Below are 21,684 nucleotides of genomic sequence, written 5' to 3'. Positions count from 1 at the left end.
TAAGCAAATGAATGATTCAGGGTTGAGCTCATGAGGCCAACTTAATAAATAATGAGATAGATTACTTAACTCTGTGCTCTGTGTGCTCTGTGTTTGTGGTGTGTGTAAGGTTACATTTTGGGGGGTATCTGACACCTGGCAGTCGGGAAGAGACGGGATGGGGCGGGACTTGAACGTTGAGTGGGAGGAGAGATAAAGCATGCGTGTGTGTGTGTGTGTGTGTATGTAGTTTGTACATTTGGTATCATAACTCAGCTGCAAGTCTAGAGCTCTACAAAGCCAGGCCTCTTCCCTTTTTAATGCTCTTCATAAAACTGCATTGATTGTATTTAGGTGAACTGTACTGTCCTGTTGTCCAAGTGTCTATAATGAGTTTATTAGGAGAAGTGTAAATTCAGAAATGCCCTTGTTAATTAAAAAATCAGCCTATTATCACCTTAAAAATATATCAAGGGTTAAAGGGCTTATGTCTCAGCAGGATCTGGAAAAACTTGTCCATGCTTTTATCTTCAGTAGACTTGACTAATGTAACGGTGTCTTTACAGGTCTCCCTAAAAAATCAATCAGACAGCTACAGCTGATTCAGAACGCTGCTGCTCGAGTCCTCACTAAAACCAAGAAAGTGGATCACATCACTCCAGTACTGAAGTCTCTACACTGGCTTCCAGTGCCTCAAAGAATTGATTTCAAAATACTTTTACTGGTTTATAAATCACTAAATGGTTTAGGGCCAAAATACATTTCTGATCTGCTACTACATTATGACCCACCCAGACCTCTCAGGTCGTCTGGGACAGGTCTACTTGTTGTCCCCAGAGTCAGAACTAAACAGGGGGAAGCAGCGTTCAGTTTTTATGGTCCACATATCTGGTACAAACTCCCAGAAACCTGTAGGTCCGCTGCAACTCTCAGTTCTTTTAAATCTAAGCTAAAGACCTATCTTTTTGATGTTGCTTTTCTTTAAATAATCTATTTTATTAACTTTAATTTCTTATACTGCACTGTAACTTTTATTCTTATACTGCACTATCAATTTTATTCTTGTCTTTTAATGTTTTTAATTTGTTTATTATTGTTTTTTAATTGTTTTCTAACTGCTCTTTAATGTTTTATGTAAAGCACTTTGAATTGCCCTGTTGCTGAAATGTGCTATACAAATAAAGCTGCCTTGCCTTGCCTTGCCTTGTTATTGGATCTAATCAGTGTGTGTTTCATTGAGTATGTGTGTGTACCTGAATGTATCCGTCATGTGCAGGGTGCACTGTCACTTTTCCCTGGTTTGGTAGCAGGTTGACTTGGTAATGATCCACACACCCCGCCGCCTGCTCCCAACGTAGCGAGAATGCACGTGCAGACACATTCACGACACGCACTCCGTGCACACGGACTGGCACTCAAAAAAGCACAGGAAAGGGAGAAATGGAGTCAGAGAGGTGGAGAAAGTTCAGTAATTTAACAAAAAGTCGATCAGGGCAGGTGATAATAAGGGGGTGTTGACCGGTGCAGCCCTTTTATTATGGTCTACCTGTAGTCACAGTCAGAAAGGCAGCGCTCCCTGCTGTCACTCCTCTCACTCTCTCAGCGCTCACGTTGTAGCTGCAGCCAGCCACCAGCCCTGTAACCACGGCAACCCGCTCCTCCTTGGCTACGGTGAGTGTGTTTGTGACTGAGGTGTTGGCCACAGTGACTTTGTGAAAGTCAAACCCTCCAAACGCACTGTCCCAGCTCACAGAGACAGAAGAAGAGTTCATGTTGTCTAAATGAAGGCCGCATAATCCTGCTGGGCCTGGAAAACATTTTTTGCAATTTTCCACTTTTAGTTTGCATCCCTTAGGCCACAATTCAATTATTTATTTGTATGTGTTACGAGTGCAGAAGGCTTTTACTGTTTTTTCTATCCTGACAGTCCAGTGCTTTCTGAAATACTGTACAGAATTTAGACCTGTGTGTTAATTCTGTGTGTTTGTGTGTGTCTCTTACGTGTGCTGAACTCTCTGTGGACTGCCTGACTGGTGTCTGAACCCAGCACACTCTGAATGCTGACACCGTAGTCTGACCCCGGGATCAAATCCCTGATCTCATAACGTGCCCCTCGAACAAGCACCTCAATCCATGATTTCCTGTCCACAGACCGCAGGCCAAAAACAAGCTGAGAAAAAAAAAAGACATCTTCAGAGTCCTTTTCTGGGCTTGACAAAAAACAATTCAAGTTTCAATATTAGGCTGTGAAAACACTTTTTGGTTTGACCAATTCTGAATATTTACTAATGTCTCGCATTTATTTCTGTTGGTTTGTATTGTGCATGCATGTAATGTGCTTGGTCATTCTTCCTGGCCGTGGCTCTACGGAGGTCATACATCTTTAAAGGGGTTGGTAACCAAATCTGTGGTGTGTCGACAACGGCTGCTAAGTAACCAACAGGTGAGTGCGGAACCTGATGCAAGTGGCCTTCTATGTCCATGAAAAAATATATATTTTAGGTAATGTGTGTGTAAGACAAATGACAAGGAAGGATGCGCATCATTACGCACATCTGTCTGAAAGTTACTGTGGCGTACCAGCCAATAATGCCTGTCTCTCCTGAGATTGTTACTAGGAACAGGTGCAGGAGTATACATGTCTTACCTTGTACCCCTCCACCTGTCCTGGTGGTGGTCTCCAGGTGACAAACACAGACGTCACCACTTGCTCTGAAAGAGCCACTTCCTGTGGCACCTCTGGGACTGGAGACAAGATTCCCATTAGCAGGTGACACCACGTACTCACACATTATCATCGTCATCTGTCACTCAGCTGAATACAGCTGTGAGGTGAACTTTTTACATACTTTATAGGTTCACTTTGAACCACCAGGGGGAGATACTGGGGGTGAACTTTTAGAATAATATAAATAATTGATTTGATATATTTATGTGGAAGTATAATATGCATTATCATTGTAGAATCACTGTTCAACAACATTAAAAGCAAAGCTTGAAGCACATCCTTTATCTTTTAGCTGGTCCATCGATGCTTCACAGCTTGTGCCCTAATTTGTATTTTGACAATGATTTATTTCAAATGGCCATCCTACTCTGGCACAATATTGTAATAAAATGTTATAAGTGAAGTCTGAAACCAAGTACAGAAATAATTTCCTTCCTTGTATATCATGGTTTACATTGGAACCTGCACTCCTTACAGGAATATATATTTCCTTTATAATTTTACTGTCTTAATCTAATACTGTATGTATTTTGTATTTGCATATTTCTGCTCTCTTCTGACATTCCTTCTGAAATCCAACATTTTTTCTTTCTTTCTATCTCTTCCTCCCACACACATGCAAATGTGGGCACACACACAACCGATATTTGGTGCCGGCTACTGCATATGTCTTAGACTCTTGAACTTACGAGTATGGAGAATCATAGCAGCCGGTTTACTCCTTCTTTCCCTGCAGGTGCTGATCACTTCAATTGTATATTGGCTTCCATAAGCGAGGCCTTCAAAGCTGTAAGATCTGTGAACACACACACCTCTAGCAGTCAGTGTAATTAGTCCATGTTGCACTTGCAAAGTTTTGATCTGGTTATTGTAATTCTAGTCTCATAAAACTGTAATAATGTGTGCACTAGCTGACAAGAGTGAGACTGACCTGGCCTCTTGAGGAGAAATGATCAGCTCTTGGCTGGATGTTCTGTTTTTGATTGACAGGATGAGTCCACTCGTAACTCCCCCGAGCATACTCCAACAAATGTGTATGGATGATGTGGTTTTATTGACAAGAGACACCTTCACTGGGCTGGGAGCTGGCGTATATAAAAATTCATTACATGTAGTCAGTTAGAATAGAAAGATTGAGTAGTGTGTTTACGTGTGGGTGGGCTTACCTGCAGTGATGTTGATGGTGACAGGGGAACTGTCTGTGAAGGACTCCTTCTCTGTTCGTACTGCAAAGTGGTAGAATCTGCATGGAGTCAGACTAGAAAACGTTGCACTCTGGCTGAACACCTTCTGCACCTGTAGCATACAGATGATATAACCAAAGAGCCTTATTATAATTCTTACAGTAACAGCATTAGTTAGAGGGGAAGAGGGGAGGTTCATGTTTGACAGATAAAACCATGCTAACTGCTGGTCACAATGAATCTCAGGGAGAAAACATGATTTTTTTTTTCTTGTTTACCATGTGTGAATGGTCACAATTCAGGCAGATGACCTCGTAGCTGAGAGCCTGTCCTTGTGCTGGATCCCAAAGCAGCTCTATAGATGAATCTGTCACCACACCTTCCCTCACTCTGATAGGAGGAGCCTGGTCTAAAATCACAAACCATATCCCACAACCCATACTGTAAATATTCCTTTAACATACTGAAAACACTTATTAACTTTGGTTGGGGATATTTTAAAAACCTAGGGGTTATGTGATGATGCCTATTCATATTTTTTAAAGATCTGAATCATTGCAGTAATAATGAAATTAATTTGTCTACATGTTTTACAAAGAATGCAAACTCATTAAAAGTTCTAATAACTTATAATAACACAATAGGATAATACAACATGTATATAATTTTGTTTAAAAAAAATGATATTAATTTTGCTCTCTTGGCCACCTGTCTTATTTTAATTTAGGAGCATAAACAGAAGAAAATGTGGCTCATAACAAGATATAATATCTATCATACAATATAACATCTGTCTTTTAGTATGAGGCCTGACCTAAATGGTGTTGATTTTTGTGATCACTAAATGTTGAGTTATCAAGAAAAATCTTTAAACAAATACCAAAAAGGTAACAAGTAAAGTGATGCCAATATTAGGGTGGATGCATTTAATCTAATTTATCTATTAATCCAAAACAATATGTGAAAAAGTACTTTTAATTGATGCCAAATGAGGACAGCTGCAGTAGTGCAATTGTGAAGAGAAAAAGTGAGGAGAGACCTTCTCTAGGTTACAATACAATAACAGGACCCACTATGTTGTGAGATCATTACAGTGGCCCAATGTTTAAGCTGACACATTTAAGTTAGAAGCATTCCTAATGTGTCTGCTGTCACTGGCGATGTGTGCATTAGTACAAGCTAGTATTAGCAGGACTTAACTCACTTGTTCTAACGGGGTGGGTGTAGTAAGGTGGTCCTATCTTCTCCCGGCTTGTGCTGTACACTCTGAGCTGGTGGTCTGATCCTGGACTGAGGTTGCTAATGGTTATGATATGAACACCAGCAGGGAGGGAGTACCAGTCACATGTATTCCCACACAATCCCTCACACAAACTGTCACACATTCCTGGACAAACACACACTTTCACCCCATCAATCAAACCGAGCTGTGGTTGCTGGATGTATAGTTGTGCAGAGTTTGTGCCCACTGAAAGAGAGACTGCCACCTGAACTGGCATTGGATCTACACATACAGAGGGAGACAACCGAGACAAAGATAGTTTACTAAATGCCTAGTATGGTAGAAATAACTGTCTACATTGTTAAAGGATAGGTTCACAATGTTCACACGTAACGTTGGATGGATATTTTCCTGGTCTATATGAACAGGAAGAATGATTACAGCAACCAAACTTCTATCAATGTTCATGTGGGAACCTGACAATTGTTTTAAGACAGACTTTAGAACATTGTGAACCTACCTTTTAAAGGCATAATTGTTGTTTCTCTTACCTGTGGTGTGTATAACACTGGTCCTCTTGCTCCTGTCTTTTCCCCTTAGAGAGACCACTCCAACTTCATATGTCTGACCTGGAGTAAATGTGCCCAAATTAACACACACAGACTCATTTACCCAGTGTGCACCAGGACTGGACTGGTTTATCCACAGTGAGGTCGGAGTGGGGTTGATGAGTGGGTGGGATGTGATATAATAACCATCTGATGGGTCATCAGGTGAACTGGTCCAGCAGACTGTCAGATTTCCTGTCGTGCTCAACACCTCCAGACCACGAGGGGCCCTCACCGCTAAGAGGCACAAAAGAAGAACGTTATTTAGTTGTCAGCTACTGTAACGTGGGTCAAAGCAAAGTGATCTGCATAACACAATTATGCATGCTTTTTGTTTGGACAATTACTGAGATCATACTGTACGTTTAAACATCTCCAATTTATCTACTTTGGTTGACAAAATAGATCAGCAAAGTTCCATATACTCACAAGAGACACAATGCAAAAAACCTAAAAAAGGTTATCCTCTTAATAACAGTGAGACAAATAAGTGTGTAATTAACGCTTTTGATCACAAATGTATCAAGCAAAATGCCCATTACAGCAAGGATCAAGCAAATAAAACCAAATGAGTTGATTTGATCACATCCGGACAATTTACTAAGTAAAAGACAGTTCTACTAAACCCACTGACTGGACCTTTGGGGTGAAGTTTAAAGGTCCCATGACATGGTGCTCTTTGGATGCTTTTATATAGACCTTAGTCCCCTAATACTGTATCTGAAGTCTCTTTCCCGAAATTCAGCCTTGGTGCAGAATTACAGACATTAGAGCCAGTCCCATAATGAGCTTTCCTTAGTGTGTGCCATTTCTGTGTCTGTAGCCATTGAGGAGGAGAGAGGGGGGGTGTAGCCTTGACCAACTGCCACTCTGCTCGTTTGAAAGCCATGATGTCTCTCTCTCTCATGGGTGGGCCAAATTCTCTGGGCGGGCAAAGCAGAGAAAGGGGAGGTAACCTTTCCCCTTATGACGTCATAAGGAGGAGATTCCAGATCGGCCCATCTGAGCTTTCATTTTCTCAAAGGCAAAGCAGGATACCCAGGGCTCGGTTTACACCTATCGCCATTTCTAGCCACTGGAGGACCATAGGCAGGCTGAGGGAACGCATATTTATGTTAAAAAACCTCATGCCATGGGACCTTTAAGATGTTTAGCTTCTTACCCAAATCACAAATTCCAATTACAGTAAATCCGCAGTGTTTATCTTGAGAGGATGCCACCTCACTTTTGGCACCTTGTAATAAGGTGGCATTGCCACCCAGAATTGAAGATACTAGTCAGATTAACAGCAACATAGCCTCACAACATTTTTAGACTTTGCCTTAATTTTCAAACAATACCTTTCTAGATGTCCCAGAAATTGAAATGAATCATTAACATTTTGACATGAACGGGTAGGAATATCACAGGTGTAATTAATAATAGTAATGACAGCTAAATGTAATTTAATTTCCTGTTTCGGTATTGTTCATACATGACTCACTGTCACCCTTTCATGGCTGCTTTGAAAAAGGCCTGTTACTGTACATGCTTACCCGTCAGTACAGTCACAGGTGCCTGTCCACAGCTCTCTATCCCATGCTGGGTGACTGTGTAAACTTCAACCCTGTATTCCCTGTAAGACTCCAGCCCTCCAATCACAGCGGTGTATGACTGTAGCCCACCAGTCTCAGATAACCTGGAGTTATTAGTCATTCCAACTATTCTCTCTTGTCTTGAAGACATGTCCACATAGCGCACAACAAATGTCCATCCAACCCTGAACTGTGCATCCATCATCATCCAGTGGACACTAATCTGACTGACACTAACAGAGCCAACAGTGATATTTTGAGGAGGAAGAGGTCCTGAAAGAAAGAGAACATAAACATTTCAGTTTATATCTGTTAGCATTAGATGTTGCTTGTGTGTAACTTATGTGTGTCATAGGATGTCAGCAGACTCACTAGTGTACGCTGTCCGTGTTTGTCCCAAGCTCCAGGCGAAGCCAGCAGGATGAGAGGCTTGAAGGGTGAAGGTGTAGATGCTCCCCGGAGACAGACCTGCCACAGTTACCCCTCTGGAGGAAAGGAAAATGGGAACCCTGACAATTTTTGTAATACTGCTCTGGCTCTGTGTCCTCTTTTTGTCCTCTGACTTTCTGCCGCTATCTTCTTCACCCTGCCCTGACTCTCCATTTGTCTCCTCCTGGTACTGGAGGAATATCTCAAAAGATGAAAGATTAAGAGAGTTCAAGGGTGAGAGGTCACTCCAATGAAGCTCTACGTGTTGCTCTGTCACCTGAACCAGGTCAAAGGAGAGTGAGGCAGGGGCTGTAGGGGCTGTGAAAGAGGGAGAAGCAAAGTAAAAATCATAGCAACTTGAGAAGGAATGAGGGAAAGAAGTGTTAACAAGTTATATGGTTTAGGTTAACTAGTAAGTATTTTGCATTAGTTATTTACCCTGAGATTGAGCAATATCATGGGTAAAGAGCTGTGATGTTGCAAAAAGTGTGTTGATCATTTTAACAAGTGAAATTTTAAGGATAACTCCTCAAAATGGTCAAACAATGTGTGTGCAGTAAATGCTGTGGTTAATAAAGGTATATTACACAAGTTATTTACTCTGGCAATGGCAGATGAAGGGTAAGGGGATGTTACAGAAGAATGGAGTGAGAAAGTATCCTGGCCCTGTGGCATTCCTCTGAAGGGCAAAACAGTCTGTCTGATTGGCTGGCAGTAATGACATCATAGTGTTCGTCAGATTATAGACTGAGCCATCAGACCAGAGAGGTTTTCCCTCCTCCTGTGGAGCGACAGAGGAGAGATATTACGCACTGTGCCGTATACATGTGACAGACATCATCAGCTCACTGTCATTAAAGTATCAAAAACAAAACTCCTCTTCAGGGAGTAAATGCTGCCATGGAGCTTTTTCTGTTAAAAAAGTAAACTACTTTGCCAAGATATACTTTAACATGTGAGGCCCTTACTGCAGGCTTTGGTCAAGACAGCCCAAGGGAAAACTGTCATATTGTCAGTTTGTCTTGGATAGGCTGGCGTTTTAGTAATTTGTATCTATAAGATATGTATTTTCTTAAACTATTCTAATCAATCATAAAAAGAACTCCTACAAAGAGTATTAACATTTAAAGCCTTATTTTGTAAGTATATTCACGATATATAAAACTATTTGGGCCATTTTCTTAAAACATCTTAAAATGAAGACATCATTATTTTCTTTGTCATTTCCTTTGTATAGGTTCCTTTACACAAAATGTATCTAAAAAAAATTATTTTCTTTTGATGTGCACACTACAGAAGTGTTCTTTAGTGTTGACGAAATGTTGTGCAGGAAAGTTTAATAATACTGAAGGATATTTTAAAACCTACTGTCCTGCGATTAACTTTCCACATATTGCTCCAAAACCAAAATCTGCAGGACAGAATAACTGCTGAATTCCTACAGGGTATAAAAAAGCCTGCACTGTTTTGTAAATACTTAATCACAAGGTTTTCTTGACAAATCCCTATTTATATTACTAGCTACAAAGTTATTCATGAATATTCATAAACATTGTCAAATGTGATCCGTTGTGAGGAAAGGTAATTAAATAATACATTATGCACATTTTAAAAGACACATTAGCTATTCTGACAGTGGAAATGGAAAGTCACAGTACTAAGTAATTATTTATTATGGTACAAAAAAGCACTTAAATATATATATTTCTGTAATAAGGCAACCTGCTGGTCATTGAGTCCGGTCCATAGCAGCAGCAGGTTGTTGTGGCTCCGCAGGTGAGAAGAAATGAAAAGCAGATCTTCCAGGGTCTTCAGGTCGGCCAGGTGACTTCCAGCTGCCAGGCCTCTGCAGCGATGCTGGGCATCGCTCCAGGTCAAACCCGTCCTTCTCACAGTGTAGCAGCTTCTCCCATCGGCCAACCAGTCAGGGGGGCACTGAGCTGGAGACAGAAATATTATCATCAACTGATACAATCATTTTTAAAGCAAATTGTGGTCATATGATGGATTGATTGTTGTAAAGCAAATATGTACCTGTTTCCATGCCACTGCTGAGACTCTGCTCTAAGGTCATATTAAGGTGTTTAAGGAATGTAGTCACCACAACTTTGGCCTTGAAGCGTGTGCCAGGCTGGAGACCTTTCACTGTGTACCAAGAGTTTGCCTCTGACGAGTTTACGTTGAAGATGTGCGTGACAGATTGTGTTTGAGTGTTGTATAGACTCAAGGTGGATAAGCTTTGTTGTCTGTGAAGTCTCCAAGTCAGGAGAGCAGTAGTCGTTGTGCTGTATACATGAAGGGAGGACGGGGAGGCTGGAACTGAACACACATACAAAAGGGGAGTAGAGACAAGATGAAAGATGTTAACATCAATAAGCATTATACAGTACCAAACACAAATCAATAAACATTATACAGTACCAAACACAAATCAATAAACATTTTACAGTACCAAACACAAATCAATAAACATTTTACAGTACCAAACACTAATCAAGTATGTTATTTTTCTCCATCCGCACTGTGGTATTCAGAGTTCACAGACACTCACTGAAGTGAAAAGTCTTTGCCTCAAGAGTAGCATCATTTCTGCTGGCTCTCAGGGTGATGTTATATCCTCCAGGGTCCTCAACCAATCGCAGTGACATTTTGCAGTCAGGGGAGCATGCTGAATGTTTAAAGGGCTCCACATACACCTGCAGAGTGGCAATTAATTTAGTTTTCAAAATAAATAAGCTCAAAACCAGAGTATGTGATCTGCATTATCCATTGTAGCCTACTAGTCTTCTTACCAGCTGGTTACTTGCAGTCCTGCAGGTGACTGTGTAGGTGTCTGCATCTTTAATGGAAGGGAAGGACTGAAATACAACTTCAACCTCAACAGGGTTTAAATGCTGCTCACAGGTCAGCAGGACCACCTGAGGAGGAGGAAAGTATGGTCACAGGAAGCCAAAAATCCTATGCAGCCTACCTTAAATACAATTCCAATCCATCTGGCAAGATAGATAAACATGATGGATAGGCCTATTGAATATAAACTGCTTTATACAGGACTGAAAGTTGTGTAGGCCTTTCTCTTACCTGGCATAAACTCGCAAGTAACCACAGACGCTCTGTTCCACCCATTGGAAATGTCACTCATCTCATCGAGCAGTCCTTCCAGCAGTCACTGATCCACGTGGATACACACGCTCACTTCCAAGGCGAGAGACAGCGGATCATGGCTGTGCTTTCAGTCATTGGTCGGCTCATAAATAAACCCGAGACAGTTCCCCTGTGCGTAAACATCGCTTGTGGAAAGTCCCAAACTATTTGGCTCGCTGACGTACAGCTCAGCTGAGCGTCAAAAAGTTAACTGTTTGTAACTTTTTAAGACTCGAAAATTCTTTGAAAAGTAAATTACATAATCCTAGCTATCTCAAATAATGGGGGAAGCTCTACTTGTTTGGACCTTAGTTTAAAGTAGAGCCTGAACTTTGAATTTAGCGCGTACTAAAAGTCAGCGTTCAGTGGCTGTTTCCTCGAGAAGCAAACCCTTATGTGAAGGAGACAGTCTGCGTGTGTATGGGGAGGGAGAGAGAGAGAGAGAGAGAGAGAGCTTGTTGATGTATGAGTACAACCCAATTTGTTCTGGCTCTTTGTTGGGATAAGAGCAGTTCACCATGGCAACCAAGGGCACATGGCCACTCCAGAGCTATAGGCTCCTGAGGAGAGAGGTGGGGGAGGCTGGGGATGTGGGGCATACTGAGGGGATAAGAGATGTGGTGGGGCTTTGTGGCAAAATTGAGTTGTGCTCAGTGGGCAAAGCCACCAGCCTTACGCCCCCTGTATGACCAACCGTCAGTCACAGCAGACATGTCTAAGATTATCTTTCCAAAACCTCTAAAATAAGCATGTGCTCCACATTTTTCATAACAACGCAGTGGTGAGAATGGTTTGGTTCGGACCTGGGGTGTGGTGAAAGTGCTGGCTCATGTGGAATGACAGGAATGTGAAAGGGAGAAATGATTGACGGACAGAGAGCTGAGTCCACTGAGGGGTTCTGTTATGAAGAGTCGACTCCCACAAAGCAATAAGCTCTCCGAGTTGAAACACAAACACATGTCAGCACTGCAGATGCTGAGTGTGTGTGCGTTTAATAAGGGTTTGAGAAAAAACTGGAAGGGTGTGTTAAAAGGTCATATTGCAGGTTATGAGGTCAGTCTTGCAATAATTCAGACAAAGACACTGTTACATCTTTTATTCCCCTAATTTACTTCAAAATATGGAAACTATAAAGAGCCCAAAAGGTTACATTTTAGAAACTCAAACTTTTCGAAGGAAACAAAGCTTTGCATTACATTGTTATTTGTACAGAGGCCAAATTTATTTCCTAAGACAAACCAAAATATCCCAACAGCGGATGTAAAATATGCAACAACTTTTGTGTCAACATAATCAATTGTTAATATACAGTAGGATAAGAGCCTAACAACATTGTACCATCACTTGAAAGCACTAGAAAGCTGACTGGGTTGGCACAGCAGGTCTTGAAGAAAATAAAGACTAATGTGAAGACAGAAATACTTGAAAACAATCCCCCACTTCATCAGTGTTTTCCAGTTACAACTACGGTTTACGACAAATAAAATGAAACATGGCTGGTTTTCATGCTCTGCCTGGACCCTGAATTGTACCTTATATGATTAAATGTGACAAATCAAATGAATCGATCGATAGATTGATTTAGTTCCATTGGCAGGAACAGTCCAGAGGCTCTTGAAAGTTGTACTCAACGACTGTGGCGTTGCGAGAGCAGTAGAGTGTGACGGAGCGAGTTTGTAGTCCACTCTCGCGGCAGCACTTACAGAACCGGGCGTGACTGTTGATGTTAAAGTTGAATATGGTGGCAGACGGGCATTTCCCATCACAAGAATAGACTGTTACCTGTAAGAGGAGGGAGACAGGATGATGACAGAAGGAGGCATAAGGCAAGGCATAATTGTTGTTTTTTTTTCATAATACTAATAATAATTTTGTTTCAGCCTCCTCAGTTAGTTAGCATGTCTCTCTTCTCTCACCGGTGCATTGCTCCTGCAGTCATCTTTTCTAATGGTAGTCCGAATGGCCACACGTTTGCATGTCTTACCATCCTCTTTACCTACACACACGTTCACACAAACATCAGATGCATACACAGAGTAACACCAGAAGTAACTCCAGAGACACAGTACTGTCTGAGCAATAACAACTGACACAGCATACTGTTTAACAGTAGAAAACATGATGTAGTTCAAACATACAAAAAGAAATGTGCGTGCACACACACACACACACACACACACACACACACACACACACACACACACACAGGTAAACATATGCTCACGCAAACACACAAACACACTCTTTAATCATTTTACCGCAGAGATCTGTCACTCATACAACCCTCAAAGGCCTATTGAGCTGGGCTCTTTGTTGCCCAGCAGTAGGAGATTGCTTTGATTGACAGTTGGGTGACGGGGGGGGACACAAGCACAGTTCTCACAGCAGAGATCTGGCTCTCCTATTGGCTACTGTCCTAAATTTAACATTACTTTTAAGCCAATCAAAGGATTCTGTCTAGGGCTGGAATTTATGAAAAGAGTAGATGAACTCCAGCTTGTTCTTAATGGATGACACTGTAACACTGGAGCTTGTTTCACAACTGGCATTAACACTTTGATATAACAAAGCCTTTTCTATTATACAATATTTAACATTGCATATTGTCTGATGAAGGGTTTTGCACTAGAGATTTATGCAAGGTTAGATTTTGTTAATGTTGTATTAACCAGTGAGAGGAAAAAAATGAAAAGACAAGACACACAAACAAACAAACATAGAAATAGACTCAAACCGCACACATTCACACAAGGCTTAAAAGTGCAAGTGAATGAGTCACTGAGTGTCAGGATGCCAAAGAATCATTGTAAGTGGGATAGTGCAAGATGGTGGTACCTGTGTCACAGTTAGTACTACCAGTGGGGGTTATGGGATTAACGGTAAATGGTAAAACACCCACTCCAGAACCTGGGAGCATCGTCAGGATCGCAGCCATCGGGTTCAAAGAACGTTGTGAGAACACACACAAGGTTACGTTTGGTTCAGAATACACAATTAAGCGTCACACAGAAACACACAGAGGATGGAATCAGTGCAGCTGGCATGCACATGGATTTCAGTTCTTTTTTGGGCCGCTCCAGGCACCCAGCCAAGGAACTCATTTAATGTACTACAAAAAGCAGCTCAGCAGGGCAAACTCTAACCCCTGCACCATCTTGTATCCTCATTGGTAAAACGCTCACCATGGAGCACCTTGATTGGCCAAACGGCAAGGTCACTGCAAAAGCAGGCAAGCGGGCGAGGCTGCAATGCCGAATCCACAGAGAGCGAAAATGTCACCACTGCATGTTTATTTAAGCTTTAATCCACACAACTTTGAAATGTCTTATTACATAATGTCATTTTGTAAAGTAGACATCAAGGACAGTTAACAGGTCTTGAAAGCACAAGTTCAGGAAGTTTATTTTGACTTAGTAATTATATTAAATGTCATATTTCATCATTCTATTTACATTTTTATTATTATTATTATTATTACTATTATTATTATTTTCTTGAGTTTTCCCATCAAATATCTCTTCTGTCTGAGCTGTGCTGGCTCTTGAATATGTCAACAGAAGATTTGAGGACAAACTGGTAAAGCCAGGGATTGTGGAAAATGTAGTAATACGGCCAACAACAGGCTTTATCTCCACCCTCTACAACAGGCCACACCCCCAACCACTCAGCCAATAAGCTCATCCACTGCCAGGCAACAAGGCGCTCACCCCTCTGATTGACAGCTCAAAGCATTACCAGAAGCATCAAATAAATTTGGAGACTCACATGTCTTGCAGCAACCGTCCACATAGCTCTGAACCACCCCGCCATTCTGCAAGAGAGTACGAGACGCAAAACCAGAGTTAATGGGAAACACACTTCAAAGGACACCAAAGAGTCCAAAATAAACATTTTAATACATAACATGGGTGCACCAATCAATTAGCCTCCAGTCATAATTGGCAGATAGTTGAAAGCTGATATGTAAGTACTTGTCAACTGCTCAATCACAGAAAAAAAGACTATGATTGTAATGTATGTTACATAATAAAGTGTGAGCAGTGATTGAGTTTAACCTTAAATTCAGATATATAGTACATGTAGAGGTCCTGACCTGAATACACTCTGTGTCATTGAAAGGCGGGCAAATCACTCCAGAGGCAAGTATCACCGCTCCCACTGCTGTTTCCATGCAATCATAACGTGTACAGTTCTCCACCCAGGAACTCCCTGCCTGCACACGCACAATTAGAATCAGTACTGCTCAAAAAGCAGCGTATTGAGCACATGCGGATGCGTTTGTCCTTACAGCGAAAAGCTCTGTTGTCCCGTTTTCGTTGGTAAAAGTACAGGAGACATTTTTACAGGAGCCGCAGCACACCTGAGGGTCTATGGAGGTTACATACACCTGGTGCTAAAACGATGAGACAAACACAGAAGTGAAGGATGAGTACACGATGCAGAAGGTAAGAGAAGTGGATGAGGCATGGTGTTAAAGCTATATAAGAAGAAGAGTTGAAATCAGAAAAATGCTTCTCACAATGATTATGTGATCTATCAAAATGTGCTAAATGTTGTAAATGTGTTGGATACATACTGGCCCACATTTTTGGGAGCAGTTGACAGAGGTAATTTCCATTGCGTAGAAGCCAGAGTCTGGATCTCTTTGATGCAGGCAGTGGACAGTGTAACACAGCTCTCCTTCAAAGTACTGAACCAGAGACTGGCCTGGGCTCAGCACTGTTAGCCCTTGGAAAAGACACACCTCTGCCTTCTCTATATACACACACACACACACACACAAAACCAGAGGATAAATAAATCATACCATCCTGTAAGTGACAAATACAAAACCTTTTTTCATGGTAAATATTGCAAGGCAGCCTGGATGTCGAAGCAGTGCGAAGCAGTGGATGAAACAATGTCTACAGCATGTCAATTGCCACCCTAGTGTCAGGTGTGTGTCCGTGAGCTGTCAGGCTTGCGTTACACATACGGCATGTATGCTGAGGACAGTCACAGTTGGTGCTGCTGTCTGGAACCACGACCAGCACTTCCCCCTGAGAGAAGAACAGAGTGCTGACTTAACTGAATTTGCTTACTTTTTCTTCCTTCTTGCAAAGACCTGATTAGACAGGGACTTGTGATGCAGTTTTTGCTGACTTACCACCTGGCAGATGGGGAGAGAGCTGTCCCCACATTGGCATTCTGGGAGTGGCAGAGAGAGAGTTAAAGAGAGAGGTGTTGGGAGTTGACGCAAGTACGAGACATGTCTGAAATTAATCCAGTCATAAACTCAACACACAGCAGCGAAAAATAGGATACATTATGTGAGTGTTTTTGAGTGTGTACCACAGTGGTGCTGCGGGCAGCAATGTCCAGGGACAGCAGTTTGAACCAAAGAGAGACCAGGTGTACAGGTCACAGATGATTCAGGGCACAGGTTGACATCACACACTGCAACACATTGGAGAAAGTAGAAACATTAATTTGAAGACACAGACACAAAAACACACATATACAGTACACACACTCTCACACACTTACCACAATGGTACTGTGGGCAGCAACTGTTGGTGGAGTTTAGATCCACGGCCAGAATTTCTCCATGTGAACAAGTTGGAATGGGTTCAAGACATGACTCACACACTGCTCAGACAGAACACACAAACAACACAATCAGTTGTGTTGCTGTAGTTGATGGAGGTGCCAAAGATGGAGACAAAGTAGATGGCCAACCTCATGCTAAAGACTTCCGTTTTTAGTTTAGACTGACTAACCTGTGAACCACAATTAAAACTTACCACACAGGTAAGAGAAGCAGCAGGATTTCCCCCCCCTGACCTCCACTAGGAACTGATCTTCCCTGCAGTTGGGGACAGGCACAGGATGGCATGCCATGGGGTCACACTCTGAGGAAGACCAGTCACAGCAAAGTGTTGAGTGAAAGTAAAAGTTCAGGCCAATATATCACATTAAACAAAGAATTTACAACATGTCTAAAAACTTTGGAAAGAGTAGAGAAATTAAATAGTTTGTTTTCACCACATCTGTACTCTGGGCAGCAGGACAGAGCGCTGTAGCCAATCACTAGCCGGTTCCCATTATCACAAGGTGGAGCTTCGCTGTCACAGATGGTCATGTTGCACTCTGACAAGTAGTGAAGGACCAAAAAAAGACAAGGAGGAAATATCACTTAATGCACGTGTCAAACTCAAGGCCCGCGGGCCAAATCCCGGCCCTCGCAGATTATGATCCGGCCCACATATCAATTTAGGTTCATGATACATTTCGGCCCACTTAGTTTTTGTCACTTTTTCCGACATTTTTGTCACTTTTTCTGACATTTTTTGTCATTTTTTCCAACGTTTTTGTCATTTTTTCCAACGTTTTTGTCACTTTTTCCAACATTTTTGTAACTTATTCCGACATTTTGGGCACTTATTAAAAAAAAAAGTGTAACTTTTTCCGACATTTTTGTCACTTTTTCTGACATTTTTGTCACTGTCAATAAACTAAACATGTCTGGCCCTTGATGTCATTCTTATTTTCAAGCGTTGCCCACTGGGAAATTGAGTTTGACACCCCTGACTTAATGGGTCATATGTTCACTGAAATGATTTTTGGTCTCTGGAATTAGAAGTATTTGGGCATACTGGTTAGCAACGGAATTGGTGAACCATCATCAGCAATATAATATTACTATGAAGGGTGAGACTTAAAGGCAGAATGAAGGGAAAAGATTAAACCACCATCTCTCGGATACAATCTCCAGAAGTGTGTATTTGGATCAGATGATTTGCTTAGCAAAGAAGAACCTAATCTTTAAACTCACCACATATCTTCTTCGGGCAGCAGGCTCCTTCTTCCAACACATCCAGTACGTACTCTCCTTCCCTCTCACACAGCGGTGTAGGGACAGAGTTGCAGTCTGGCTCCACGGCCACCACAGAGCCATTCTCCATACACTTGTACAGACAGCAGCCGCGAGCAGAGCCATTCCACACCTCGCCCGGGGACCGAGGGTTACCCTCATTATCTGTGCACACTGGATACATGAGAACCAAGTAAATGACCTGTATGTGAGTCTAGAGTGATATAAAGCAGTCCAAAACTGATTCCGACTCTCTGACAGTGCAGTATTCATCACAAAGGCATGTATTTACTCTGTCACTCACCACAGCGATCCTCAGTTACACAGTAAGGGGAGTCAGCACGGTGCAGGATGGTTCCACTGCGGCACACACACTCCTCTCTGATGAAGGAGCAGGTGGTCTCCTCGTAGTACTCTGTGTTCAGACAGGTGCGGCTGGCGCAGGTGCTCACACATGGCTGATACTCCTTTCCAGGGGGACACCGCAATGCTACAGGGTGACAGGCACTTAGAAATGCATGAGCAAATGAAAAACATCAATGAGTACATCTGTGTACATGTCTTTTTTTTTTTTTTTTTTTTGCCCGTGTCTCCTTACGGCAGAAGTTGTGTCTTCTCCAGCTGATGCAGACTTGATGTGTGTAGCAGACCGCCACGTACGCCGCCAGGAAGTCACACTGGTGATCCTTGTAGTGCAGGTCCCCCGCCCACATGATGTCGCAGAACTGCTCCGGAGGGACCTGCAAACACACAACCAGCCGGCCAGTCTTGTAGGGCTTCAACTAATGATTATTTACATTATTGATCGGTTGATTTTTTTTTTTTCACGGACACAATTAATGGTTTAGTTAGTTACAAGGTTGAAAATGGCAATCACAATTTCACACAGTGACGTTGTCAAATAGCTTGTTTTATCCGAGCAACATTTCAAAACCAAAGACATTGATGATGATATAAAACAGAGACAAACCCCAAATCCTTTCATTTGAGAAGCGGGAACCAGAGAATGTTTTTTGCTTGCTAATTTGCTTAAATGATAAATCAATTGTCAGAACTGTTGTAGATTAACTTTCCTTCATTGACTTGTCTTATCTTACCTTATTTCTTCTGTACTGAAGTCATGGCAAAGTAGCTAAAGACGATCACGCTTGTAAAATGCTGTGTAAATACAGTAGCTACCTTGCTGTGGCATGGCACGAAGGCTCTCTGGCGGAGCATGGAGAGACAGGTGGAGCAGTCCTCGATGGTGCAGTTGTCTCCGACTCTGCGTGTGTGTTCGGTTTCATCAGTGGTGTGGACTCTCCAAGCCTGCAGGAAGAGCACCATGTCTCCCACCTCTCTGACCACTGTACCATTGGGCAGCTTCAGGTCGTCTTCTGGGTTGCCATCACAACAACCTGACATAATGGACGGACAGATGTTTGGTGTGTGTGTGAGAGTGTGAGTGTGTGAGTGTGTGTGTGTTATACTGCTGCATTGTCAGTGAGCCATATATATGTGGAGTGGGACAATATGTGTGTGAAACTGCCTAATTAAACCATATGGCTCTCAACATCTCAAATTGTCATATCCCATAATGACTCAAATCAAAGTGATGCTTCTGTTTAGACATTAAGCCTTTAGGTGCTGATAGCTGGCACTTACCGAAGCCAGTGCTGAGGCCACTGCTGATGTAGTCAATGCTGGTGTGTGTGTGTGTGTGTGTGTGTGTGTGTGTGTGTGTGTGTGTGTGTGTGTGGACTCACCACACAGGCCTCGAGTGGGCACAGATGCATTATAAGTAGTGATGTACTGCAGTACCATGATGCCGGTGCTGTGATACCATTGTATGCTAACCCCGCCAGGTGTGTGGATCAGGTACATGCTGCCTGTGTCTTCCACATAAAGAGAGTGACGGGAGAATGGAAGTCTCGCAGGTCTGTAGTTTACTGTCACCTAGAGACAGATGGACACACGGCCACACAGGAACCACATTATTTGCCTGGAAAAAGTTGAACTCCTGGCAGTAAATTAGGTAAAAGACTCACCTTGCGATCCAGTCGGTTGATAATGATTCTGTAGGAGGAGGTAGTAATGTTCAGCTTCTTAAAACACAGACCAGATGTTCCACCTGTAGGACTCTGTAGGGGAATGAAATTAGAGAATGTAATGACACAAGATAATATTTATTGAATGATTAAAAGCTTTTGATTTTGATGCAAACACAATTATAGGGAATTAAGAGACTGTACTCACAGTTCGTCTGATGGAGTTTACACTCTTCAAAGAAAAAAAAACATTTTACTATAAAATATATAGTTTTCAGATGTCTTATGAGTTCATTTTTTATTCTGGATGTTACCTGGCTGGTGGGACATTTTTCCACGGCGCCAATAATAGTCTCTCTGGGCAGATTAACCAGGATGTAAGAGCCGTTATCATACAGGGCCACATTGTTGCCATCGAATGTGATAACTCGCAGGTCTGACATCACAGTGCAGCGACCTGGCAAAAGCAAATTGTATCAATAAAATCAAACACAGATCGTTGTGACAAACGATGGATTCTAATAAATACACCTGCTTATAAGGAATCACTGGGAAATTCAGATTTTTCAATGTAAACAACCAAAACTTACAGGGGCACTGCCACTGTGGACAGCAGGGGTCTGTGTTGATGAGGATGGGCAGGCCCAACAGACTGCACTGGGGCTGGGTGGTGTTGTAGCGACAGTGTAGAGAGGAGTTGTGAAGCAGCAGCTCTCCATTAAAACAGATCAGCTCAGCACACTCATCGATGCGGTAGGAGTACGGAGGCTGAGGAGACAAAGACACACATTTGGTTTTACAAAGTTTGTTTGGTAACACTTTACTTGAAGGTATCGACATAATCGTGACATGACACTGTCATAACTATGACATGACACTGTCATGAACGTGTCATAAACGTTTCTTCTTATGACTTCTGTCATTAAGTGTCATTCGGTTTTTGTCATGACAAGTTGACATTGTTTGGGTTGTCTTGATTATGACAACTTGACATTAATCAAAGTGACATTACCAGAAGATGTATTTGTCATGACAACTTGACATTAAATTTCTTTGGAATGTCCTTATTAAGACAACTTGACATTAAACAGGATGACATTATGTCAAGTTGCCATGACAAAGACATCCTCTGGTAATGTCATCCTGCTATAATGTGAAGTTGTCATTGAAAGACATCTAAAACATATTTAATGTCAACTTGTCATGACCAAGACAACTTCTGGTAATGTCACTTTGATTAATGTCAAGTTGTCATAATCAAGACAACCCAAACAATGTCAACTTGTCATGACAAAAATTACACTTAATGACAGAAGTCATAAACGTTTATGACTTGTTTATAACGTTTATGACACGTTGATGACAGTGTCATGTCATAGTTATGACAGTGTCATGTCACGATTATGTCGATACCTTCAAGTAAAGTGTTACTGTTTACATGTCACAGCAGTCCTTCATAGCCATCAGCAGACTTTTTTTGCATCACTAAACTCAAACATTTGCATTCCTATACATCTGTTCTGTCCCCAGTCTCCATATCCTCCCATTATTACATTATTGACCTGTATATACAGATACAGATAGATTATGGATTCATACATATTGTAATACTATGCATATTGAGAATATAAAAATGTTGCAAGTTATGCAATGTAGTGTTTCTACTAATATTTCTGTAAGTAGCACATAAAGGATTTTATGTACTACATTTCTCAGAATAGAATAGGCCCTATTTTAATGAAAAAATTTAATGAATGCTGACCAAATTTCATTTAACTGCTCAGGGCCATGCTGGCTCACAGTCACACTGTCATGGCTTACTGGGACACTTGAATAGAACCGAGGCATTGTTAATGTTATTAGTAACACCTGCACGTTTCAAGCAAGTCAAAATGCCTGCTGTGAAAAAGGCCTATAGATACAGAAATAATCACTT

The 21,684-nt window shown here is 41.8% G+C and overlaps 2 protein-coding genes across 5 annotated transcripts in view; both read right to left on the bottom strand.

Annotated features, from left to right (window-relative positions):
• The window catches only part of ptprq (protein tyrosine phosphatase receptor type Q), a 40,969-nt gene extending 29,735 nt beyond the window's left edge, over positions 1–11,234 (bottom strand). For both annotated transcript variants that reach the window (XM_028585426.1, XM_028585427.1), the window contains exons 1-18: positions 10,806–11,234; positions 10,517–10,642; positions 10,276–10,420; positions 9,759–10,043; positions 9,447–9,664; positions 8,325–8,505; positions 7,668–8,042; positions 7,257–7,568; positions 5,665–5,958; positions 5,096–5,395; positions 4,170–4,300; positions 3,874–4,003; positions 3,639–3,792; positions 3,397–3,503; positions 2,627–2,724; positions 1,981–2,149; positions 1,526–1,786; positions 1,233–1,393 (exon numbers count right to left, since the gene is read on the bottom strand). In XM_028585426.1, coding sequence (XP_028441227.1) covers positions 1,233–1,393; positions 1,526–1,786; positions 1,981–2,149; positions 2,627–2,724; positions 3,397–3,503; positions 3,639–3,792; positions 3,874–4,003; positions 4,170–4,300; positions 5,096–5,395; positions 5,665–5,958; positions 7,257–7,568; positions 7,668–8,042; positions 8,325–8,505; positions 9,447–9,664; positions 9,759–10,043; positions 10,276–10,420; positions 10,517–10,642; positions 10,806–10,850 — 3,492 coding nt within the window. In that variant the 5' untranslated portion in view covers positions 10,851–11,234. The remainder of the gene's footprint in view (positions 1–1,232; positions 1,394–1,525; positions 1,787–1,980; positions 2,150–2,626; positions 2,725–3,396; positions 3,504–3,638; positions 3,793–3,873; positions 4,004–4,169; positions 4,301–5,095; positions 5,396–5,664; positions 5,959–7,256; positions 7,569–7,667; positions 8,043–8,324; positions 8,506–9,446; positions 9,665–9,758; positions 10,044–10,275; positions 10,421–10,516; positions 10,643–10,805) is intronic.
• A 715-nt stretch (positions 11,235–11,949) lies between these two features.
• The window catches only part of otogl (otogelin-like), a 28,413-nt gene continuing 18,678 nt past the window's right edge, over positions 11,950–21,684 (bottom strand). For all 3 annotated transcript variants that reach the window (XM_028584997.1, XM_028584998.1, XM_028584999.1), the window contains exons 37-57: positions 20,339–20,516; positions 20,063–20,205; positions 19,957–19,980; positions 19,749–19,841; positions 19,467–19,656; positions 18,901–19,118; positions 18,320–18,461; positions 18,026–18,211; positions 17,683–17,895; positions 16,893–16,997; positions 16,652–16,759; positions 16,395–16,496; positions 16,200–16,304; positions 16,015–16,055; positions 15,844–15,907; positions 15,445–15,623; positions 15,157–15,261; positions 14,962–15,081; positions 14,634–14,679; positions 12,785–12,864; positions 11,950–12,650 (exon numbers count right to left, since the gene is read on the bottom strand). In XM_028584997.1, coding sequence (XP_028440798.1) covers positions 12,450–12,650; positions 12,785–12,864; positions 14,634–14,679; positions 14,962–15,081; positions 15,157–15,261; positions 15,445–15,623; positions 15,844–15,907; positions 16,015–16,055; positions 16,200–16,304; positions 16,395–16,496; positions 16,652–16,759; positions 16,893–16,997; positions 17,683–17,895; positions 18,026–18,211; positions 18,320–18,461; positions 18,901–19,118; positions 19,467–19,656; positions 19,749–19,841; positions 19,957–19,980; positions 20,063–20,205; positions 20,339–20,516 — 2,643 coding nt within the window. In that variant the 3' untranslated portion in view covers positions 11,950–12,449. The remainder of the gene's footprint in view (positions 12,651–12,784; positions 12,865–14,633; positions 14,680–14,961; positions 15,082–15,156; positions 15,262–15,444; positions 15,624–15,843; positions 15,908–16,014; positions 16,056–16,199; positions 16,305–16,394; positions 16,497–16,651; positions 16,760–16,892; positions 16,998–17,682; positions 17,896–18,025; positions 18,212–18,319; positions 18,462–18,900; positions 19,119–19,466; positions 19,657–19,748; positions 19,842–19,956; positions 19,981–20,062; positions 20,206–20,338; positions 20,517–21,684) is intronic.

The sequence above is a fragment of the Perca flavescens genome, chromosome 8, assembly GCF_004354835.1.
Source record: "Perca flavescens isolate YP-PL-M2 chromosome 8, PFLA_1.0, whole genome shotgun sequence".
Taxonomy (NCBI): Eukaryota; Metazoa; Chordata; class Actinopteri; order Perciformes; family Percidae; genus Perca; species Perca flavescens.
Note: the sequence above shows the minus strand (reverse complement) of the source record. Positions and strands in the feature narration are given on the sequence as shown.